The sequence below is a fragment of the Pseudopodoces humilis genome, chromosome 8 (genome assembly GCF_049639895.1).
Source record: "Pseudopodoces humilis isolate 2021_Gansu_Grassland_sample_001 chromosome 8, ASM4963989v1, whole genome shotgun sequence".
Lineage (NCBI taxonomy): Eukaryota > Metazoa > Chordata > Aves > Passeriformes > Paridae > Pseudopodoces > Pseudopodoces humilis.
In genome coordinates, this window is record NC_142207.1 from 16,217,052 (window position 1) to 16,237,116 (window position 20,065).

Consider the following 20,065-nt stretch of genomic DNA (forward strand, 5'->3'; position numbering starts at 1 on the left):
TAATTACTGGGAACTGTGCAGGCCCAGCGTTGAAGCAGATCATTAATCACTCAGTGACTTGTCTGTATGTGGAAGACAAAGGCAGAGTACAAATATTCAGAGTTGCATTCACAGCTGAGAGGTACCTGATGTAAAAGGCTACAACTTACAGTGGAGTTAAGCTTTTGCAGCTAGGACACCACATTTAACAGAGGCACTGTTCTGATACCCACTGCAAACCAACACTGCCAATGGTTTGTAGGCACCAGTTGAGCTGCAGCTACAGAGAAGATCTGTAACCATGAGCTTTCCTGGACTTCAACATCAGGTCAGGGCTTTAAAACTTGGGTGTGGCAAGTGCTGACCATCTCCTCCTGCCCTGAATCACTCTCCTCTAGGACTAATGTTTTTAAGGAAGAGAGATGTGAATGCAATAGTAGTCCAGACAGTAAATTCTTCCTTGTTGTAGATACTTTGCACACATCTGTACATTAGAATTCAGTTTGTTCAGTGTCTACTCAAATTTGTACCAGGTGATACTATAAATGCAAGAACAAAACTGATGGACCTTGAGTTTACACCCTTGACTTTACATGGGTAATTTTATCAACTTTTCAATAAACCCTACTTTCAGTTACTGAAAAACACAACAAAAGAGTTGAAAAATACTATTACTTCAGTCAGTTTTCGATTAAACTGCACCTTTTAGAGACTTTCATTGCTTATATTCTAGTGCAAAGCATATGGGACTTAATGAATTCTTACATTAAAACATCACTTTAATGACAGAGGAACCCTGTACAGCTAGAAACTTTCCAAAGGCTGTGGGAATTAAAGAAGAAATTGTGCAACCCAAGATCAGGGTAGCTTTATATGAATAAAGAGAAATTAAGTATTAAACTCTTCACCATCCTAGTCTTCACTTAAACATAATGCTCAGAATTACATTGCTTTAATAATTTATACAAGGTTTAACAATTTGTCACAGAAGGATATTTTGAGTGGTTTTAAGACGCATTTTTCTCTTCTATTCCTATATTGCTTCTTAAAACTAAGCAGCAATTGCAAATTATGGGAGTTGGAGAAGTAAAAGCCTCTAATTCACAGATTTTACAAAATATTCAGAGTTGACGATCCTTGTGGGTCCCTTCCAAGTGCAAACCTGAAGTGAATGGCCCATACAGGGATCAAACTTACAATGTTAGCGCCTTAGTACCATGCTCTGACCAGCTGATGTACAGGGTCTTGATAAAAGGAATGAAATTTTTGTTCCTCCAGGACATGGTGTTAATCCCTGGCCTTCCCAGATTCTTAGAGACTTTTTTTGTTGTGTCTTCTAATGCTCCAGAGGAGGTTTCACTTATGTCTTCTACAAGTGTTTAACCCATTCTTCCATTTAAGCCCAAACTTAGTTAAAATAACAAAGCTGCATTATGAAAGCATGTTTTTGTTGAACAAATGTTCTTCCTCCCACACCTGTTTCATTACAGGCCTATCTCTCCTACCCTCTTCATCCTGATAACAGTGTTTTTAGAGCCAGCTCCTTTTGCTGATTTTAGCCAAGTTTCTAGGACACAATGTTTTAATTTAAACATAGATCCCGTTTTATGATTTTGTTTTGCATGTGTTTGAACTTGATCCTTTATAATCCCAATGGTCACTAATCTATTTCAAAACAGCTTTCTAATCTCTGCTTGTTCAAGAGCTTTCCTACCACCATCCAGTTTTCTCTGTGCAGGTTGTCCAAAATCACAGTTGCCTTATGACTCCGCCCCACTTTTTGGCAGACTGCAGCATACTATTATGCACAAGCTGAATTCTCTAATAAGACTGCATTGTTGGACAGCTGCTTGCTATGTGGTATGGAACTCTGGGAAGAATTTGAACTCCATAAAACCTTTGCAAGGAGCAATGAAACTTCAAAGTGGCAGCACGGAAACAGAGCGGAGGCTGTACCTCTACAGCAAAACTGAGGGTCTTTAAAAACCAAGGTTCTCACAACCCCCTCATGCACCTGATTATTTGTCTCTTTTTCAGTATCATGGAAGGTGAGACCCATCTCACCTAACTGACTTTCAAACATTTGGAATGTTCTATTTCTGAGTGACTGATGCAGACACCCCTTGTAACCACAGGGACAACCTCTGGAAGTGTATTTTTCTTTACCTGTTCTAGACAGAGAGCCTGGACAACTGCTTTGCAAAGTAAGCACTAGAAGTTCAAACCTGTGAGGTGGATTACATCTTCAGACCCCTGTTTAGTTTCCACTTTCTGATAATGAACAGTTCTGTGCAAATTTCTTGTCCCTAATGCATCACATTTTTATGTCAAATGTTTCCTTCAGACTGCAAAAATAATTTCTACAATTCCATGCAGGTACTTTTTATTTTGACCTAGTTGAATCTCATCATGTAAGGGTGCAACTCCAGCTTCAGCAATGACCCACAGGAGACAGAGCATGATTAGCAATGACATGCTCGATGGTTCACTCATTGAGAACAGGAGAATGCAAGTGAAACTAAAAATTAACAAAAAAGCAATAATAGGAGCTTCTGTTACAGTTCTTTAGTGTCATTATTGTCTCTATATACATAGTCTGTAACATTTTTACTAATGTAATAAAGAAAAATTATAACTAAAGTAATAAATGCAACAATGTGCTTAAATTTACCAAAACTTTGTAACAAACTTTTAAGTAAATTAATAATATCAGCAATTAATCCCTGTGCAAAGGGTCTGTGAAAGCAAGGCTAGGGAAGTCAAAATACTGCATTAGATTAGTTTTACCAAAGGGAGTGGTTTCCTGTGCTCTGAAGCATTTTCCATCCTTACAGCAGCACAGACTGCCTCAAACTGGAGCAATCTTTCTGGGATGAGGCATGTTTGGAGTTTTACTAAACAAGCCACATTCTTGTCTGCCTGCCGAGGGCCACTTTCCTCCTCCTCAGTGACAGGGTCTGGCTGCAGAGAGCATTTCACCAGTGGGATAAAGGCAGCTTCAGCAACCACATCAACACTGTAATTTGTAAAATTCCCCCTTGGGATTCTCAATAAAATGCCTACTGAAAGCTGCCTGGAATGTCAGGCATGTATTCTTTTCTTCTCTATTGTCCTCTTTACTTTCTATTTTACTCAGCAGCATTGAATTTCCTCTCCTCATATTCCAGTATTCACGGAATATACATTTTGTCTCTTAGAAACAGTGCTGACAAAGCAGACAAACTGATGAGGAACTTGGTTTGACAATAAAATTGTACTAAGCCTTCTCTGAATTTTGCCTTGCACAATATTTCTAGAAGCAACATTCTATACTGACCTCCTTCCATTTTCCTGAAGGACTTTAAAAAGCTACGCTGGCTTGAGAGTTGCAGCTCCCCAGTGAATGATCATGCCAGGCACTGCTGCAGATTCCTTTTTTTTTTTTTTATGAAAATATTTTTTGAAAATACTTCAAAAAAAATCATCAACAGATGACAAAACCAGCCCATTTTTGCGGGTGAAAAAAGCCCTGTCCATGGACAATCAGCCAAATTCTGCTTTGATACAGATATTTGTTTCCTCACTTCAAATGGGATTACGTGGGATGTGAATTTGCACATAGCTGGCATCTTAGCTGCGTGTTTCTCTGCTAGAAGAGAACACTACTAGATTCCTGAAAAGGTTTACAACAGAAAAGCGATATACTGTGTTCCAAGCAAGCATTACAGCCATCCAAAAACACACAGTTTAATTTTAATAAGCCTGCCTCTAAATGAGAAGCCAGATACAACAATCAGTGTAACAGGGTTCCACCATGTAAGCAATAACCCATTCATACATCTTGCAGGAAATATATGCAACATACCAGAAACTCCTGCTGGTGTCTTTATGAATTTTCCATTAAAATGAGCAATCACTGCTTCACATTTTTCTGTTGACTCCATCCTAAGAAAATAAAGAATAATTTACATAAATTAAACACTCAACCAGATTCCCATGTTTGTGATTTTTTTTGAAGTGTATTTCTTGCTTTTTCTCAAATCGTATTTCTTGCATTTTCCCTCTTCACTGCTGTGGCTTGCTTTCCTATTTTCCCATGCGTGAACAATGGAGATGTTTTCTAAGAACATATAACTTCAGGAAGGTAAATCCGAACTCAATTAAAATTTTATGCACTCTGAGACCAAAGTCAGTGCCAAACTGAAAATAATACTCTTATTTACTCAGAAATTATACTGTAGCTGTCCAAGCTGCCTGAAGTATCTCTCTTGTCTGGAAAGAAGCAGGACTGACTCACTGTCACTCGTAACTGAATCCTTAGTGTACATACTGCATGCAGTGAAGGTTAATGCCACTCTTAAGAGAGGATTCAGAACTGTCTGTACAGTTTAAGGTAATAAACTCAAATATAAACCTGCCTGACTGCGTAACCCAAACTGACTTGGCAGCGTTTAGCTTATACACATCATCTCCACTAAATGATGCACCAGGCTCTTATTTAATTGTCTCCAAGTTCAAAACAGGAGCCAATACCAGCATAGCTGTGATGGCTACTGAGAATGCATCCAAAATCTTAAACAGGTTTGTGCACTTATGCTGTCAGATCTAGACTTAACAGACTGGGCAGAGGGCTGGAGAGCTCCTGCTGGCCTGGGAGAGGCTCTGGAGGCTGTGCCTGCACCCTCACCTGCAGGGTGGATGTGCCAGCCCCAGCTGCCAGCTTGGACTCAGTCACAGTGAATGACTGAGATGTGCCATTACAACAAAATGTGTTTTAAAAAAAAAAATTATTTTTCAGCTGCCTGCAAGATGATGTTTAGTTAATGTTGAACAGATAATTCTTTTCATTTGTTCATAAAGTTCTGTAATTCATATCCACAAATTAGGCCAACGGTCTCAGCAGCAAACAACCAGGACTAAAAATTACCAAGTCTTGGCATCTTTTTAATTCTGATATCCTTTCTGCACAGGCTGACAAAATACAAGCATAGATAACAACCAGTATCACCAAAATCCAGACTGAACAAGAGTTTTTCCTAATGATTCCAAAAATATCTCTAAGAGAATTTTCAGAAGTTCTGGGTTATTGGATCTGTATCAAAGAAATCTAATTTTTTTGTTTGTTTGGGGTTTTTTTTTGTCTCACATGAAACAAACAATATAATGTAGTTTAAGACTCAAGTCTGGATTTGATAAAATACATTATTCCCTATCAACTCAATAAAAGTCTCCCAAAGGCAAGAAATTAAAATATTTATTTAATGTCTACAGGCTTCTTGGAGAATTTTAGCTTTAATTAATACTTTTCCAAGAATTTTCCAATATAAGAAAAATGTTCACCTTGCAGAAGGAAAGAAGTTTTAATTAGATATAGAAACAGTTCTTATCCTATAACTTATGTATGCTATATGTATGTATATAAATAAAGATTTATATAAAAATACCTTCACTCATATATAAAACACAAAATGCATAATAGATAAACCATTGAGAAAATACTTTAAAACTATTCTATTTTAATGTCCTCTATACAAATGAGGATACCCACAAGTCTTTTTATTTTTGCATATGATTCTAGAACATTTCCAGGTATATTAGAAAAAATATATCCTACCATATTTCCTACCATACCACTGATTCAAGGTAGAGGTGATAAACAAGTTTAGGGAGAAGAGACTGAATGAATTCAAAATACCCACTGAATTTTAGAGAGGTGGTGATAGCGGATTCTAGCCTTCATAGTACCAAAAAGTGAAAGCTACGTAAAAAACACACATATATTAATGAAATTAAAATGCCAGGCTAATTTTGCCCCAAAAATATTACAAATACCTGTTGATTTTTTTAAAGGGGACAGGAAGAAATTTTAGCAAAGCCCAAACTTGCTGGTTTTCCACTCTTACTTAATGAAAATGGTTCAATTATTTCTAATTTTGTTCCTTTGTTATACCTTCTTGAAACTGGACAGTTTGACAGGAATATAAAATTGGGGGTCAGGAGGCCGGTGGGGGGAGAGTTTTAAAAAAAATAAAAATAAAAATCACAGTGCTATGAAATACCCCCCAACCAACTCACAGGAAAATCAATCCCTACAAATTTTGGCCTCATCAGGAGATAAATTTGTTCAGTTCTTTTCTGTGCACTAATTTTAGACTCTGCTATTTGTTCAAATACAGAGTATTGTAATATTGGCTGAACATCTGAATTACTGGAATTTGATTTCACAGAGATTGTACAACATATTTTGAGAATCCCAATTCTTTGCTCAAGGCATGCTTTTGTTGTTGATAATAGAACGCTTCAATTTAAAGCTTCTAAATTTTGATTGTTATACTAGGTTTAAAGCAGGACTTAGATAAACAGAAATGGCACAGAAAAGACTTTGATGAAGAGATCCCATTAAAAATAGCTGCATTAACTAGAGATAAAGTAGACTCATATGGACAGAATATTTGGGAGGTATCTACTAATTTATGAAAAACAGTTGTTCCTGTTGATTTGGGTGAGATATTTGACTTAGAACACAAACATTTTAAGATGAGATTTACTGTAAGTGAATAAAAATATTTTCTTTCCCAGCTGACATCATGTTAATGAGCATGAAAATTCAAAGGGCTGATGTTCAAAGGGCAATGATGAGTTCATTTTCTCCAAGGAACTAATGAAGCAAAACAAAACAAAAAAGGCATGGGGGTGGGGAAGAACGTTCTTCCTTCTGGTTTGCTGCCTGGGATTCAAACTTCAAAAGCCAGAAAAGTCACAGGAGAAGTCTCGGTGAAGCATCACATAACTCTTGCTTACTGGTTCAGGGATAGAAGAGAAAGAAGAAGTACAGAAAAGAGAAGGAAGTGGTTTAGAGTGAATTCTTATTCTAGATAATTGTCCAGTAAGAGCAATAAATTTAGATTTAGCCATCTAAGCAAGATGACACACAGCTTTACCAAAAGAAGAATTAACAAAACCCTGCTGGATAACTCCACCTCAATTTCCCTTCTCTTTACAAACCTTGTAATATTCAATAATTTCTGCCTTTTCCACCTATCCTTGCCTTTTCAGTCAAAACAAAGGGAAAAGGCTGCCCTCTGAAATACCTTGCAAAGCCAACACCACGGCTTGTCCCACTTGAGTCCCGCAGTATCCTCGTGGAGATCACCTGCCCAAAGGGCTTCAGCATGTTCTCAAGCTCCTGCTCGTCCATTGAAAGAGGCAGATTGGAAATGTATAAGTTAGTCGGGTCTTGTTCTTGTTGCTGAAAGAGAATTAAAACCAACTGTTATTGTTGTTGTCACTGACATTTTGAATTTAAAACAGACAATTACATATGACTTCTGCAGACTTTTACTTCTCAGGCCCTTTGTAAAGGCTGCTCTTTTCTAGTATTAGTGACCTCCATCTTCTGCCACTGCCCACAGCATTCCTGAGAAAGTTCCCCTTCTCCTGTTACTGCTGACACCGACATTTTTAAGTAGAGATAAAGGTAAATAATTGACCAGTTTATAGTCCATGTTAAAACTTCATGTTTAAATTTTTCTGAGAGGAAAAAAAAAAAAAGTAAAAATGAGATAAAGGAAAGAAATTAGTAGACAAGAAATGCAAGAGTGGTGGAAAGCACTAAGAAAGCCAGATGTAAATCAAGAAAAGATTGGGATGACAACTGGAAAATAATGTCAGGAAAAAATGAGAAAATGGATTTAAGAGTACGTATGTTGCCATAATAACACCAAAAGAATAGGATGATACAGAAGTGAGTGGGACAATGTCATCTCCTTCCACACATGAACATTTTTGACTTTTCACCAAACTTCTACGTTTTGCATTCAGACAATACAAAAATCTTCTAAAAACTTTCTCTAGAAACAGACAAAATGAGAGAGGAGGGCAGCCAGGAGAGGAGCAATGAGGGAGGAGACAAATACAGCCGCATCTTTGCCATTACCCTGATCTTAGGCTACTTCCTACTTTGTGCTATCTATGTGCCATGAAATGACCTCTCAAATAAACCTTTTTGTTGAAATTGACAATTTCCAGCATTTGTCTACAGATTTCCAGCTGTGCCAAGGGAGCATCTCTTTCACGCTGGTGATCACTGGCCACGCTCTGTACTGATGCACATATATATATATATATATATATATATATATATATATATATATATATATATAAAATTTTCACAGAATAGGTAAGGTTGGAAAGGACCATGTCTGGTCATGTAGATCACACCGCACAGGATTGTGTTCAGACAGTTCTTGGATATCCCCAGTGTGGGACACTCCACAGTTTCTCTGGGCAATCTGTTCCAGTGCCCAGTCACTGCACAGTAAAGAAGTTTATCCTCATGTGCAGGTGGAACTCCATGTGTATCAGTTTGTGCCCGTATTTATTGATCCCAGCATATTTGATGGCATAGTTCACAATGCATTTTCCCTCTGTACAAGAGGGCTGACTGGCTTGCAGGGAAGTTTGAATCAAACCAGACAACAAAAACAAAACCATACAAAACCACAAGACTTGCCTCCTTCTATTAAAGCATTTCTTAGAGTAATTTTACTGGATGTATGGTCATATACTCTCATGCAGATCAGGCATCAATTTGTCTTTAAGCTACCCTTATATTAATAATATCTCAGTACTTTTAGTAGCTTATTGCATAATTTTATAACTTGCTGTATTTGATATCATCATTCAGTTTGGGTTAGTTTTTCCTAGGGCGGGGGGGGAAAAAAAGGTATTTGGGCTTGGGGGGAGGTCACAACTTTTAGGCACAGAAAGGAATTCTCCTGTTCCAAAAACTAATGAAAATTAAAAACGGGGAAGCAAATTCTAGGCTGAAAAACCTTTACTATTTGCATTTTTACCCCAAGCTTCACATTCAATTCAAAAGAGTTAATGTTTTGAAGTTTTCTAAAATGGTTTTAAAAGAAATTTGGTTAAAAGACCTACAGTAGGGAAATGTTCTCCCATTACATCCTCCTGATGTGCATGCCTCCACCACTGGTATGACTGCAATTCCTAGCCACAACAAAATCCCACACACCTTACAAAACAAACTCTTCCAGCTCCCAAGTGTTGCTCTCATTGGTCCCTTTATGATCCATTAGAAATGGCATTTGATTACCCTATATAATTTCTCTTTTGTTACCTAGTGGAGACATCCCCCTTCCAAAATAATACTGAATCTATATAGCGCACAGACAAGTTTGGGGTTCAAATTCTCTTATCATAGGATATCTGAATTCTTTTTCATATTAGAAAAATCAACAGAAAGAGAAGACAAGAAAATGGATTCACTGTGAGGCCAGAGCTGACATTAATATTAATTGCTGAGCAACATTACAGTAGTTACATCTTGACATTCAGCTCAAATTTCCTCAGGCAGGAATGTGAGATGAAGAACAGCTTTCACAGTGTTAGAACTGGTTTGTTACTTGTTTTAGTATTAGGCAATTCTGTTTTGCACCTTGAGTTATGTAGGCTTAACTTCCTTCTTTAATGAGTTCTATTAGCAAAAGCTTTAAAGGAGGTTTCAGATATTGGCATTACAAAATTGCACTTGTAGCCATAGCAAGATTTTCTGAAGTTCCAAATAGTGTTTGAAAGGAAAAGTTTTGAATGTTTTTATTATAGGCTATAAAATATATTGCAAGCAAATATCCTGAAACTTCCCTAAATAATCTAAAACGGAAAGCCAGACTCTTTGCATATTTTTATTTAATTACCTTATGTTTTTATTCTAGAATAACAGAAAATATAAAAGTTCTCATATTTGAAAAGATTAAAAAGGCCCCATTTTGTTCACAGTAATAAAAGTGTAATTTACATGCAAAAAACAAAGTAACAAACAAAAGAATACATTCAGAAACACCCGACAGAGAAAGAAATTCAGTCAAGTGCAGAAGCTCAGAGAAAGCTGTTCAGGTAAGTGGGTAGAGCACACTCCCCCCTTCTCTCCTGCTCCTGTTGCCTAGGGCTTACCAGATTCCCACACTATCCTGGCACTATATTCAGGATGAGACCGTGAACCTTCCCTGCCATAAGGGGCACAAGGACCTGCTACCAGCCACTGCCCATGATGGGCATTAGATGCATGTACTTATCCACCTGCCAGAAAAACTTCGTGCCACAAAGTCATGTAACACTATTGTTAGGGAAGGCAAAGCTCCACGATGGAAGAGTAATAGCAACTTTACCACTAACCCAGATTACAAAGTTCTTGGGAAAAAAAGAAAAAAAAGAAGTGCATCTGAGGAAATTGTTCTAAGGAAATTGTTTTCTCTTAACAGAAAGCATTTTGTGATGGAAAAATGTTACATCTGGCCCATGAAACAACCAGTATTTTGCATTATTAATTACAGGGGTTTGGTCAGGTACGTGCTGGAAAGGACTTCTGCTTTCCTGACCCTTTCTCCACATCAGTGGAGTACAGCCTGAATACTTCCAGGGATTCAGTTACTTCTGATTTGATCCTTTGATGGAACACAGACCACAGCAGACAAAAGGGAGTTTGAAGGCACTTCTACACATGTCCATAGCCAGAACCAGTAAAGATGGCAGGCACAGGAGGGAAACGAAAAGCAAAAAAGCTGCCAGCAGATGAGGATGTCTCACTGAAATCCTGGAATACAACTTTAAATTTCTTCCATCTGTTATTCTTCCAGTAAAATAGTTGAAATGCCAACAAACACATTCCACAGCGCACTGAGGTGGTATCTGCACTGCAGGTGCAAACCCACAGCCACCCTGGGGAACAGCAGCAGCTCAGCTATAAGGATAAAACATAGAACCACAGAATATCTCAAGTTGGAAGGGACCCATAAAGATCACCAAATACAACTAGGTCAGGACACATTAATTTAATCCACTTCTTCACTTTTCAAAAAAAGAAAGAGACTGCCATTGGTTCACAAAAGGGCTCATTTACAACACTCATTTGCAACCCCTACTACTGCTGGCATAGATGCAAAGCAAGACTGAACTTCTTCTGGAGCGTATTTGGAATTTTCTACGGTTTGGCAGTGGAAGACTTATACCAATTAACGTGCAAAATACCTCCTCTCTTCCTGTGAATAACTTATTTCACTATGCAGCTTCTGTCATGTCCACAAGGCTATTAAACCTTGAAACAGCTATCTGGGTATGTTTTTGGAGATCGTAGGAAGCAACATAGCTCCTTCCCCTTAGAATATGCTGGTTTCCAAGCTGACTTCTAAATAGCAGCCACAGCTAGGATTCTCCTTCCATTTCTGTGCTATCTTACACAAAAGGCACTGTACAAACAGATGCTTGCCTTTATACAAGATTTTGTCATGGAAAATGGTTACAGGTTAACAGTTAAAATTCAGAAAGTTAGGAGAAAGACAAACAATTTAAGTCATCTCTCTCTCTCACTGGCAAGCAGGAGTTTAATATTTTAAGTTCTGTGACTTTCTTCCTTACCAAAATCTGTCCCACCACAGCTTAATTCACAGGGTTATTACTAGTCTGTCTCAGAGGAGAAAAATAATTCCTTTGATACCTGAGCTTTTAATTCCTCTTCTGGATTTAAGAAAAAAAAAAAAAATTAAACCAGCAAAAATAACTTCTAACATAACTCAGCTCAAACCTTGTCTGTACACTGTAATCATTCCCAGGATTTAAAGGTAGTGTTCCTCTGCTTAAAATCCATGAAATTGTATAAGCCCCTTTCCTCTTATATACCTTAAATCTCTTGAAATTGTTTGCACTATTTTCTGGAAATTATCAAAGATTTACTAAAGTCAGTGGGAAGTTCCCTAATTTTGGGAAGCAAGCCTCATTAACATATAAACCACTAAATATAATTTTTTAAAAAAATTCTATACAATTTAGGAAAACTGCTTCATTTTAGTGTCTTCATATCTCATGCAGAGTTCTTTCTCCTTAGTTAACAGAATGTTCGGCAGATCCTGAAAGATGCTGAAATTGCTAAGTATTTTCAGATTATGGACAACATCAGGGAATTTGTGGGCTACTATAAGTATCCATATTACTGAGGACACTAGCAAGTCTTGTTTTTAGCAATCCAAGTTATCAAGTTTCTATCAGTCTTTTCTCACCAAACACCTTCAGCTGTGATTCCAGAGGTTCTCTACCAGAATGTAACAATATAAAGATGCAGAGCAAAGCTCTTGCAGAGTAACACACTGCTTCTTCCCAAAGAGCTCTTATAAGACACAGCATTTCTTATAAAAGTGATGGGAATGATCAACTGTTAATATTTACTTCTGTAGAAAGAGGTGATCAGGATTCCTACCGTCATCTGAAAGAAATTAACAAAAACCTTCCTGTGCGTGTGGAATTGTTCCTAAACTGTGAGCAAGGAACTTGGCAAAAGGCAAACACATCTGTTTTCTGTTGCTCTGTGTAAGGTCAGAGTGAACAGATAGCCATTCAGAAACATGTGACTAGGCACTGCTCACAGCATGGAAGATCCTCTGCCTGATAGAGAAGGGATTAAATGCTTGTCTGCCTTCATATAGATACTACTTCAAAATTTACAATTGGCCAGTGTCTCACTGAAATATGTCTGATTTAGCCACAGTTTTAATACTGTCTGACCAGAGACTGGTAACACAATTCAGGGTGAAATCACTATCATAACCTTCACTTGTTCTTCAGAGCTGTATATGATTAATATGCTAAACATTTAAATTTATTTTTACAGGCACATCTGTATAAATTAGAGGAATTTAACTACAGTAAACATCATGATCAATCTGACTATCACTGCATTAATACATTCCTTTTTTATTTCTCAGTGATTTTGCTTTACTTTTGCCAGAAGGGCAGAAAGGTGCTCCCCGGGAGCTCTGAATGACCCCACCACAGTTCGTAAGAAGGCCCCAGACCCTTGTCAGGATGAGCCACAGCACTACTTGGCACCTGAGATGAGACTTTTGTGGGCTGAAGCTCTTTACTCAAGGCAAGTGGTTGTTAACTGTCTATTTAGTGCACTTGCAGTTCCTGAAGTGATAGTCATTTGGCTGCCAGGTTAGCAATATTTGGCTTACCTTCAATTTATTTTACAATGACTTTTAAGAACTTTTATGAATATAAGGAGTAAAATTTATTATATTTATTTAAAACCTGTTACAGTAGGATTTAATACTATTACCTACAAAAAGTAGTACAAACTAGGTAAAAAGAAAACTTTTCAAGACAGTTGCTAAAAACTACTGTAGAAATCTGTTTGGTTAGCTCCAGTTTGCCTGTCATCTGTTCTTTGGCATTCAGAAGCCCAGATGCAGAATAAAAAAATTGCAACATGCCTACCTTCTCCAGTTAGATTAAGCACACTAGCTACCATGGTAACCTAAACTATTTTTCTTACTTTGCTCTGTAGGAATAAAAACTGATTTAATTCTCCAGAAGGTTGTCACAGTGGTGACAAGTACTATAAGCAATACATTACTGAACCTCAAAAAAGTTAGCTGTTTCTCATTTTTGCTCATTTAAAATCATGTTCTTCATCAGCAACATAAAGGAAGAGCTGCCTCCAATACATTATGCTTATTAGCTGTGGTAAAGCCTTGATTTCTGTTACAGAGATGAGGACAAGCAGCTAAGCAGCTTTTCCCTCCCCAAGTTCACACTTCATATGGTGTGACAATTCATCTTTTCTAAGTACACTCAGGGGAAAACGTCACCTAGAGTAAATTTAAAGTATAAAAACTTAGGATCAAAAGATAAAGTTACCTGCATATGGAGAGTACATCACAGTTCTGCCTTTGCAACAGTAAGTGAAAAATATAAACATTTCACATTTAGGTAATCGCTTTACTCCAGAGGATCAGCATAAACTCAGACAACGGGCTCATACTCATCATAAGATAAAACCCACCCTCACGTAACAAGTTCCACAAATTGCTTTGAGGGCCTGTAGACCACTCCAGAAAACACAAATTGTGTCTTAAGAATGGTGTGAGTCAGTATGTGATGGGAGAACATCCTTTACATTGTTAGCACATTGTTATTCTGACACAATTCAAATAAGAAACAATTGTTAAGAGGTCCCTAATTTTTTGCACAAGCTTAAAATATTTGCAAGTATTTAGTGATATGCTAATGTGAGAGCTAATACAAATAAGCAGGACCACACTTCATTGTGTCAGCGGAAGCGAAGAGTTTAAGGAGGAGGAAATTGTAACATTATGAATCTGAAGCCCTAAGTCCTAAAAATGTGCAACTCTGGGGAAATCTTCAAATGGATAAACACTGAGTCTTCCCACAAAAATGCACATTAGTACATAGAACAGCATTCCTTGGCTCAAATTAACAAGTCTCACTGACCACAGAAATCTTCCATGCCCATGGGTTACTTTCATGGCTTCTATTGTAAGTAGTATATGTTTTCTAAAGGTAATTTTATGCTTCCACAGGAAAAAAAAAGACAGAAAAACACAAACTAGAAAATAATGAATATAAACCGTTTAAGTTATGAATTATTCTGACTACGTCACAGTGAATTTGTAGATACAGAAGAACTGCACATCTCATGAGGAGACAGAAAATTGAAGAGACATGGGAAGACTAGGTCTTCAACAACGAAGTGTGGAGAATCAGGGTCATTGAGTCCACAGCAGCTGTGTTGGACTTGGACAGCTAAATCATTTTAAAGGGGGGACACTACATTAATTTTAAACACATGGTTGAAGCTCAGTTGTAAGAACGTCCATCAATCCTTCTTGTGATGCCTAAAATACATTGCAAGCTCTTTGTAAAAAGTGGTAATTCCTTATGTAGAACAGTTTTAGTAGCTATAAGCCTTTCACTATTACCTCAGAAATCTGTCAACCTACCAGAAGATGAACAATTTGGTTATAAAAATGTCCCTGAAATGCCAGGAAGGAGTTAACACTCAATGAAGTCTGAGCTGGCATAGCCACACTGGTATTCTAGCTGGCTTGTGCAGCTCTACATTGCTGTCAGTATAATACAGATATTACCTTGTTGACTTTATCTGGGCTACAAACACAATGATTCTCTTCCTGTCTTATGTTTTCTAGACAGAAAGATGAGAAGAACAGTGGGTTTTATTAACACTTCTTATTTAGTGGCTCCTTTTCACTTTTTATATTTATGTATTAGTTTACATATAGAAAGTAAAATTAATCAACTTTCCATTTGAAACAGTTGCTTCAGTAACTGCAGGTGAATTCATTTAACATCATTTGATGGGACAGAACTTGGTCTGAGCAACGACTTGAATGCTTTATGCTAACCTCAAAGTCAAAAGCCTATCAGAATTTGGGTGTCTAATATGTCCATAGCATTTCTAAAACATCCTTACAGACCATCAGTATTTTAAATCTCCATTCAAAATACCAATATATAATGGATTTTCTGCGTGCATCTATCTTCCTATACACAAAGTCGCTTTCTGTCTGCTCTGAATAATGAAGAAACCTAGAATTATCTCACTTTTACCTGTGGGGTGGTGGGAAGAGAAGAAGGCTCTAAGAAGAAACACTCTGACAGGAACTACAACTTTTCTAACCAACAAAATGGTCAGAGTTTTCAATACTACTGCTAATCTTACCTAAGACTGCACAGCTCTACAAAATCACAGCTTTTGAACTTATGATCCTCTAGGAGCAAGAACAATAAACTAAGAAAAGAAATTTCAAAAAATTAAAAGGAATGAAAATAAAAATTGGACACCCAGCAGTTATTAACTAGCTTAGAAATTACACTAGTCTTGCAATACATGTATTTGCTCTTTGATCTGTTGAGCAGGAGATAATCTACTGGTTTGTACTAGTGGGTCCTGAAATAAGCTGGCTACCAGTATGGCTCACATCATCTGATCTCCTTCCACAGCCACTTACATACCCTGTGAAAGATGGACTTACCACTAGCAATACTCAAGTGGAAGAGAAAAGAGGGGCAATAACTTGTTAAATCCATTTTAAATTTTTCATCCAAAAACTGCTCCCATCCCTTGGCAATGCTATTATCATCTTATGTGAGGTCTTTGCCACATTTTCTGGCCAAAAGGAAACACTGGAAACATTTGGTTCAGCAGTGACCAGAAGACCTTGGTAAGCAGCACAAAGCAAAACTTTCCAGGCTGCTTTGTCTTAGCCAAGGGATCCCAGTTCAGATCTCAGAAAGAGCAGAATAGCTGGAGACATGGTATTTCATGAGCTATGGACTGACACAGGGTTCCATGATCGTGACATCTCCTGAGTGGTGGCCACTTCCTCAACAGTGACTCCTGGAACAGATTTGGCAGGATTTGGCTTGAAGCTGTATCTTGGGCCCTGGGCCTTCCTACTCTACTCAGCAGTAGCAAAACAGCAAGTGGGATTTTCCTGAAGTCAGATCAACTTGGAAACAGCATGATTTATACAGCATGGATAGGATGATTATTGATGATGATGATGATGATAATAATAACAATGTGATTCACTACTTAATATTTTGAAAAATAATATAACTGTAATTTGAAGTTGTTCTCTACAAAACAACAAAAATTTTAATATAGAAAAATCTGAACCACTTCCACTAAAGTAGGATTTGCAGATCTTGCTGACATGAGTAGTCTAACTCACTGACCTAGAGCTACAGCAGGACACTGCAAAAAGGACTTCATGGCAGCCAGAGTCAGAACGTGGCTTCAGCAATAACATTTTCCTTCCTGTTCAGCTGCTGTGGGTCAGGAACCACATCTGGGGGGAGGGTGAGAGCACTGAGGAGCCCTGCTGCTCCTGACACCCTGGGCACAGAGTAATTACACCACCTTCCCATGGATAAATCACACCAACAGGCATGGACTTCCTCTTTGAAACTGCAGCTGTGGTGGTCAGTAAGGAAATTGATTGCCCAGACAGCCAGGAAACTCAAATCCTTCTCCGTGACACTCAGGCTTAAGCCTGAAGCAGTGTCACTGCAGGACTACCACTCATGGTACAGGTAGTCACATGCAAAAGGATAAAATACTAAACACACAAACACAAACTTTTATAGTGTCTTGCATGTGAAGGGTGTGATTTGCTAATCTTGCCAAAGCAACTGTGACTGGCCATTCCCAGTTTGGAGCATCTAAGCGGAGATAGGATTTTTAAGACAAAAGGAGAGCAGCACTGCCCAGGGAAAAAAAAAATCCAATGGCTCAAAATAGACAAAAATCAAAGCACTGAAAGTCATAGTCACTATTGACTGATTGTTGTAGTATTGTTCATTGGGCTGGTTTTGGGGTAGTTCTTTTTGGTAATTCAAACCTTCTCTCTGTATTAAGAAGTAGAACATGTTTCACTGGATGCAAACCTCATAGCTAGGAGGTCATCAAGCTTGACACAGGGTCAGAAAAATACCCAAAACTGCAGGATATTCTGGTGCACATTTTAACATTAATGCTAAAAGAAATATTACTGATCTTGCAACTGTCAGAGGAAATGAGTCAGAAATATATACTATAAAAAAGATTAAGAAACTATTCATTAGGTTACTATAGTTAATTATTAGCGCTTCTCCATCTACTCAAGGAAACAGACATCAAAGTCCATTAAGAAAATTAATTTACATTACTTCAAAATCTCTTTTTGCAGCTCCTACCAAGATATCATATTCATAAGATGGCAGACAGAACTTTGAAAAATCTGGGGTATATTTAAAGTGATCACCTAAAACCTAAAGATTAAATAAATGGCCTTTATTAAGCATATATAAAACCTTATAAAAGGAAAAAAAACCCAAGTGTTTTCCAGTAAGCATGTATGTTTGTGTCATGGCTGTAATGAAACACGCATTGAGTATGAAACATATGGTTTCCATTTTGTTGCCCTGGAATCTATCCAAAGACATTTATGTTGTTAGCTTAACTGTTCTCTTCAGCTGAGAAGCTGTGGAAAATATCTCATCTGAAAAAAATCTGTACCTAGTGGACAACTATGAAAGATTTGCTAGATTTTTAGCAGACTGCTTTAATAAAAAAGCCTCTGAGATTACTAGATTTTAGTTATTTTTAATTAGTGTATAATTTTCAAACTAAAAATAAATTTGCTTTAAGAGGCACCAGAATTATATCAACAAATTATACTGGTAATATTTTCCTTAGTTAACAAATTTGTAGAGGTGTTTATGGCTCTCTTTTGGAACCAGGCAATCTGACCCAACAAGAATGCCTGATGATATTACTAAAGTATCATCTCCCTAATTTCCTAAAAGTCCACTGAAGATGCTCTGAAGATCACATTTGGCTAATAAGCTGGTTCAGAGGCAAGGTTCACTAAAAATTAGAGAAAAAGAAGATAGCTTTCATTCTGTTATTTTTTCATAATTCTTGGATTTGCCTTGATGCAAAAGTAGGTCAGCCAAGAGCTGGCTAAGGATTTCAAGACATCTATCATGAATGCTCAGATTCAAATTTTACTTCTATTAGCAGAAAATATACAAGGAGGGCTGAAACAAAGTTCAAAGGTTAAATTTTCCCATGGTATACTTAAAAATTAATCCCTAAATCACAAAGCTTCTAACCTCTGTAACAAACAGACAAACTATGAAACCTTTCATACCATTGTGCTGTAAACCAATTCATTAAGCCTGCTGCAGTTTTTACCAATTATTGCTAAACTTTTGTTCGATGAAGCCAATGGAAAAGACTGTTATGAATAAGTTAATAAACGAAACAAGTTTGGAGGCTTTACAGTATCATGCTTCTTTATTTAATTAGTTGAGATTATTTGGGATATGGCAGTCAAAAGTCTCCATTTTATTATCTTAATAATCACATCCCTTGAGGAATGTGCTCTCTGTAAAGGGCCCTGCAGAAACTCCACACTGCCCTTGTGCCACTGTACAAGACTGTTCACCTTCACAACCCATTGCAAGAATTAGCTGGCTGTTTTAACTCACCTTTGCCATCTGTGCTTGGACTCCGCTGGCCTTTAAAGCCGAAACTGCCTTCTGAGCAGCTGCTGGGCTGTCAAAGTCAACAAAACCATAACCTGAAAGAGAAAACATCATTTTGTTAACAAGATACCAATCAGCTTATAAACAAACACTTTGCAACCAGCAGCCATGCTACTGGCACAGTTACTTAATACAATTTTCTTGTTGATGAAGAGGGACAATTTGAACTCAGGTTTTTCATGCAATGTCCCCACCCCCCAAAAAAAATAACTTAGCAAAGTTTTTGAACCTTAAACTGGTGAGGATCTGCCCCAATGGAACAAATCCATTTCCATGCCCAGTCATTATCAGAATTTTCGCCAAATTGCTAACAAGCAGTATAGTGCTTTGCTTTGTATTATCTGGTATGTAACTTCTAACAGCTGATTATTTCAGAGATCACCAAAAAAACATCATCTGTTAATTTTTCTGAAGTAAATTCTTATTACAGTTTGAATAAATGACAAGTAAGTCTGTAAGTTACTTTTTGTTTATTCAAAATTGGGAGAGAAATTTAGTTTAAAAGACACATATCTACCCAATTTTTGGTATATTACTTATCTCACTGCATATACATAAAAGGCAGTTAAAAGTGTGTGAAAACCTAGCTTCAGTGAAAGCAAATGGTTTTCCTGTTATTGAAAGAATGTGAAAAACTGTCCTGAAAGCATTTTCTATACCGTATAATGCAATCTTTAAATATTAAAATAAGCTCAACACCAATTGAAACAAATTCCATATATTTGCAATAGCCTTTTTCTTATTCTGAACAAGAACATGTAACTAGGTAGATTCCAGGATGTCCAAATAGCAATATACCTTGGCCTTAACAGACACTGACCTTATAGGCCGGGATTTTTAATCCAGCCTGGGAATTGGAGGCTCAAGGCTCACCAAGAGGCAGTCAGAGTTTGGAAGCAGCTTCCACTAGATTTTATTGCAAACCTTATAATGCATTTTTCAATCTCCCCCTTTTCCACCAGTGAACTGTCCAAGTATTAATAAAATCTCTTTTCAGAGTTAAAGTTGGGGTAAAATAAAAAAAAGAAAAAATCCAACAATTAAATAACCTCTGAAGGAGTAGAAAATGGAAATATTTCTTCAAAATATATTCTTATCCTCTTACAATATATCTATACTGAGAAAATGTTGTCTAATGTTATAACACAACAAGCTTTAAAGCTTGGGAAAAACAACTCAA

At 37.2% G+C, this 20,065-nt stretch overlaps 1 protein-coding gene across 3 annotated transcripts in view; it reads right to left on the reverse strand.

Moving 5' to 3' along the window:
• The window catches only part of RBMS1 (RNA binding motif single stranded interacting protein 1), a 141,738-nt gene that overhangs the window by 17,450 nt on the left and 104,223 nt on the right, over window positions 1–20,065 (reverse strand). For all 3 annotated transcript variants that reach the window (XM_005519732.3, XM_005519731.3, XM_014249446.2), the window contains exons 4-6: window positions 18,829–18,920; window positions 7,050–7,207; window positions 3,824–3,903 (exon numbers count right to left, since the gene is read on the reverse strand). In XM_005519732.3, coding sequence (XP_005519789.1) covers window positions 3,824–3,903; window positions 7,050–7,207; window positions 18,829–18,920 — 330 coding nt within the window. The remainder of the gene's footprint in view (window positions 1–3,823; window positions 3,904–7,049; window positions 7,208–18,828; window positions 18,921–20,065) is intronic.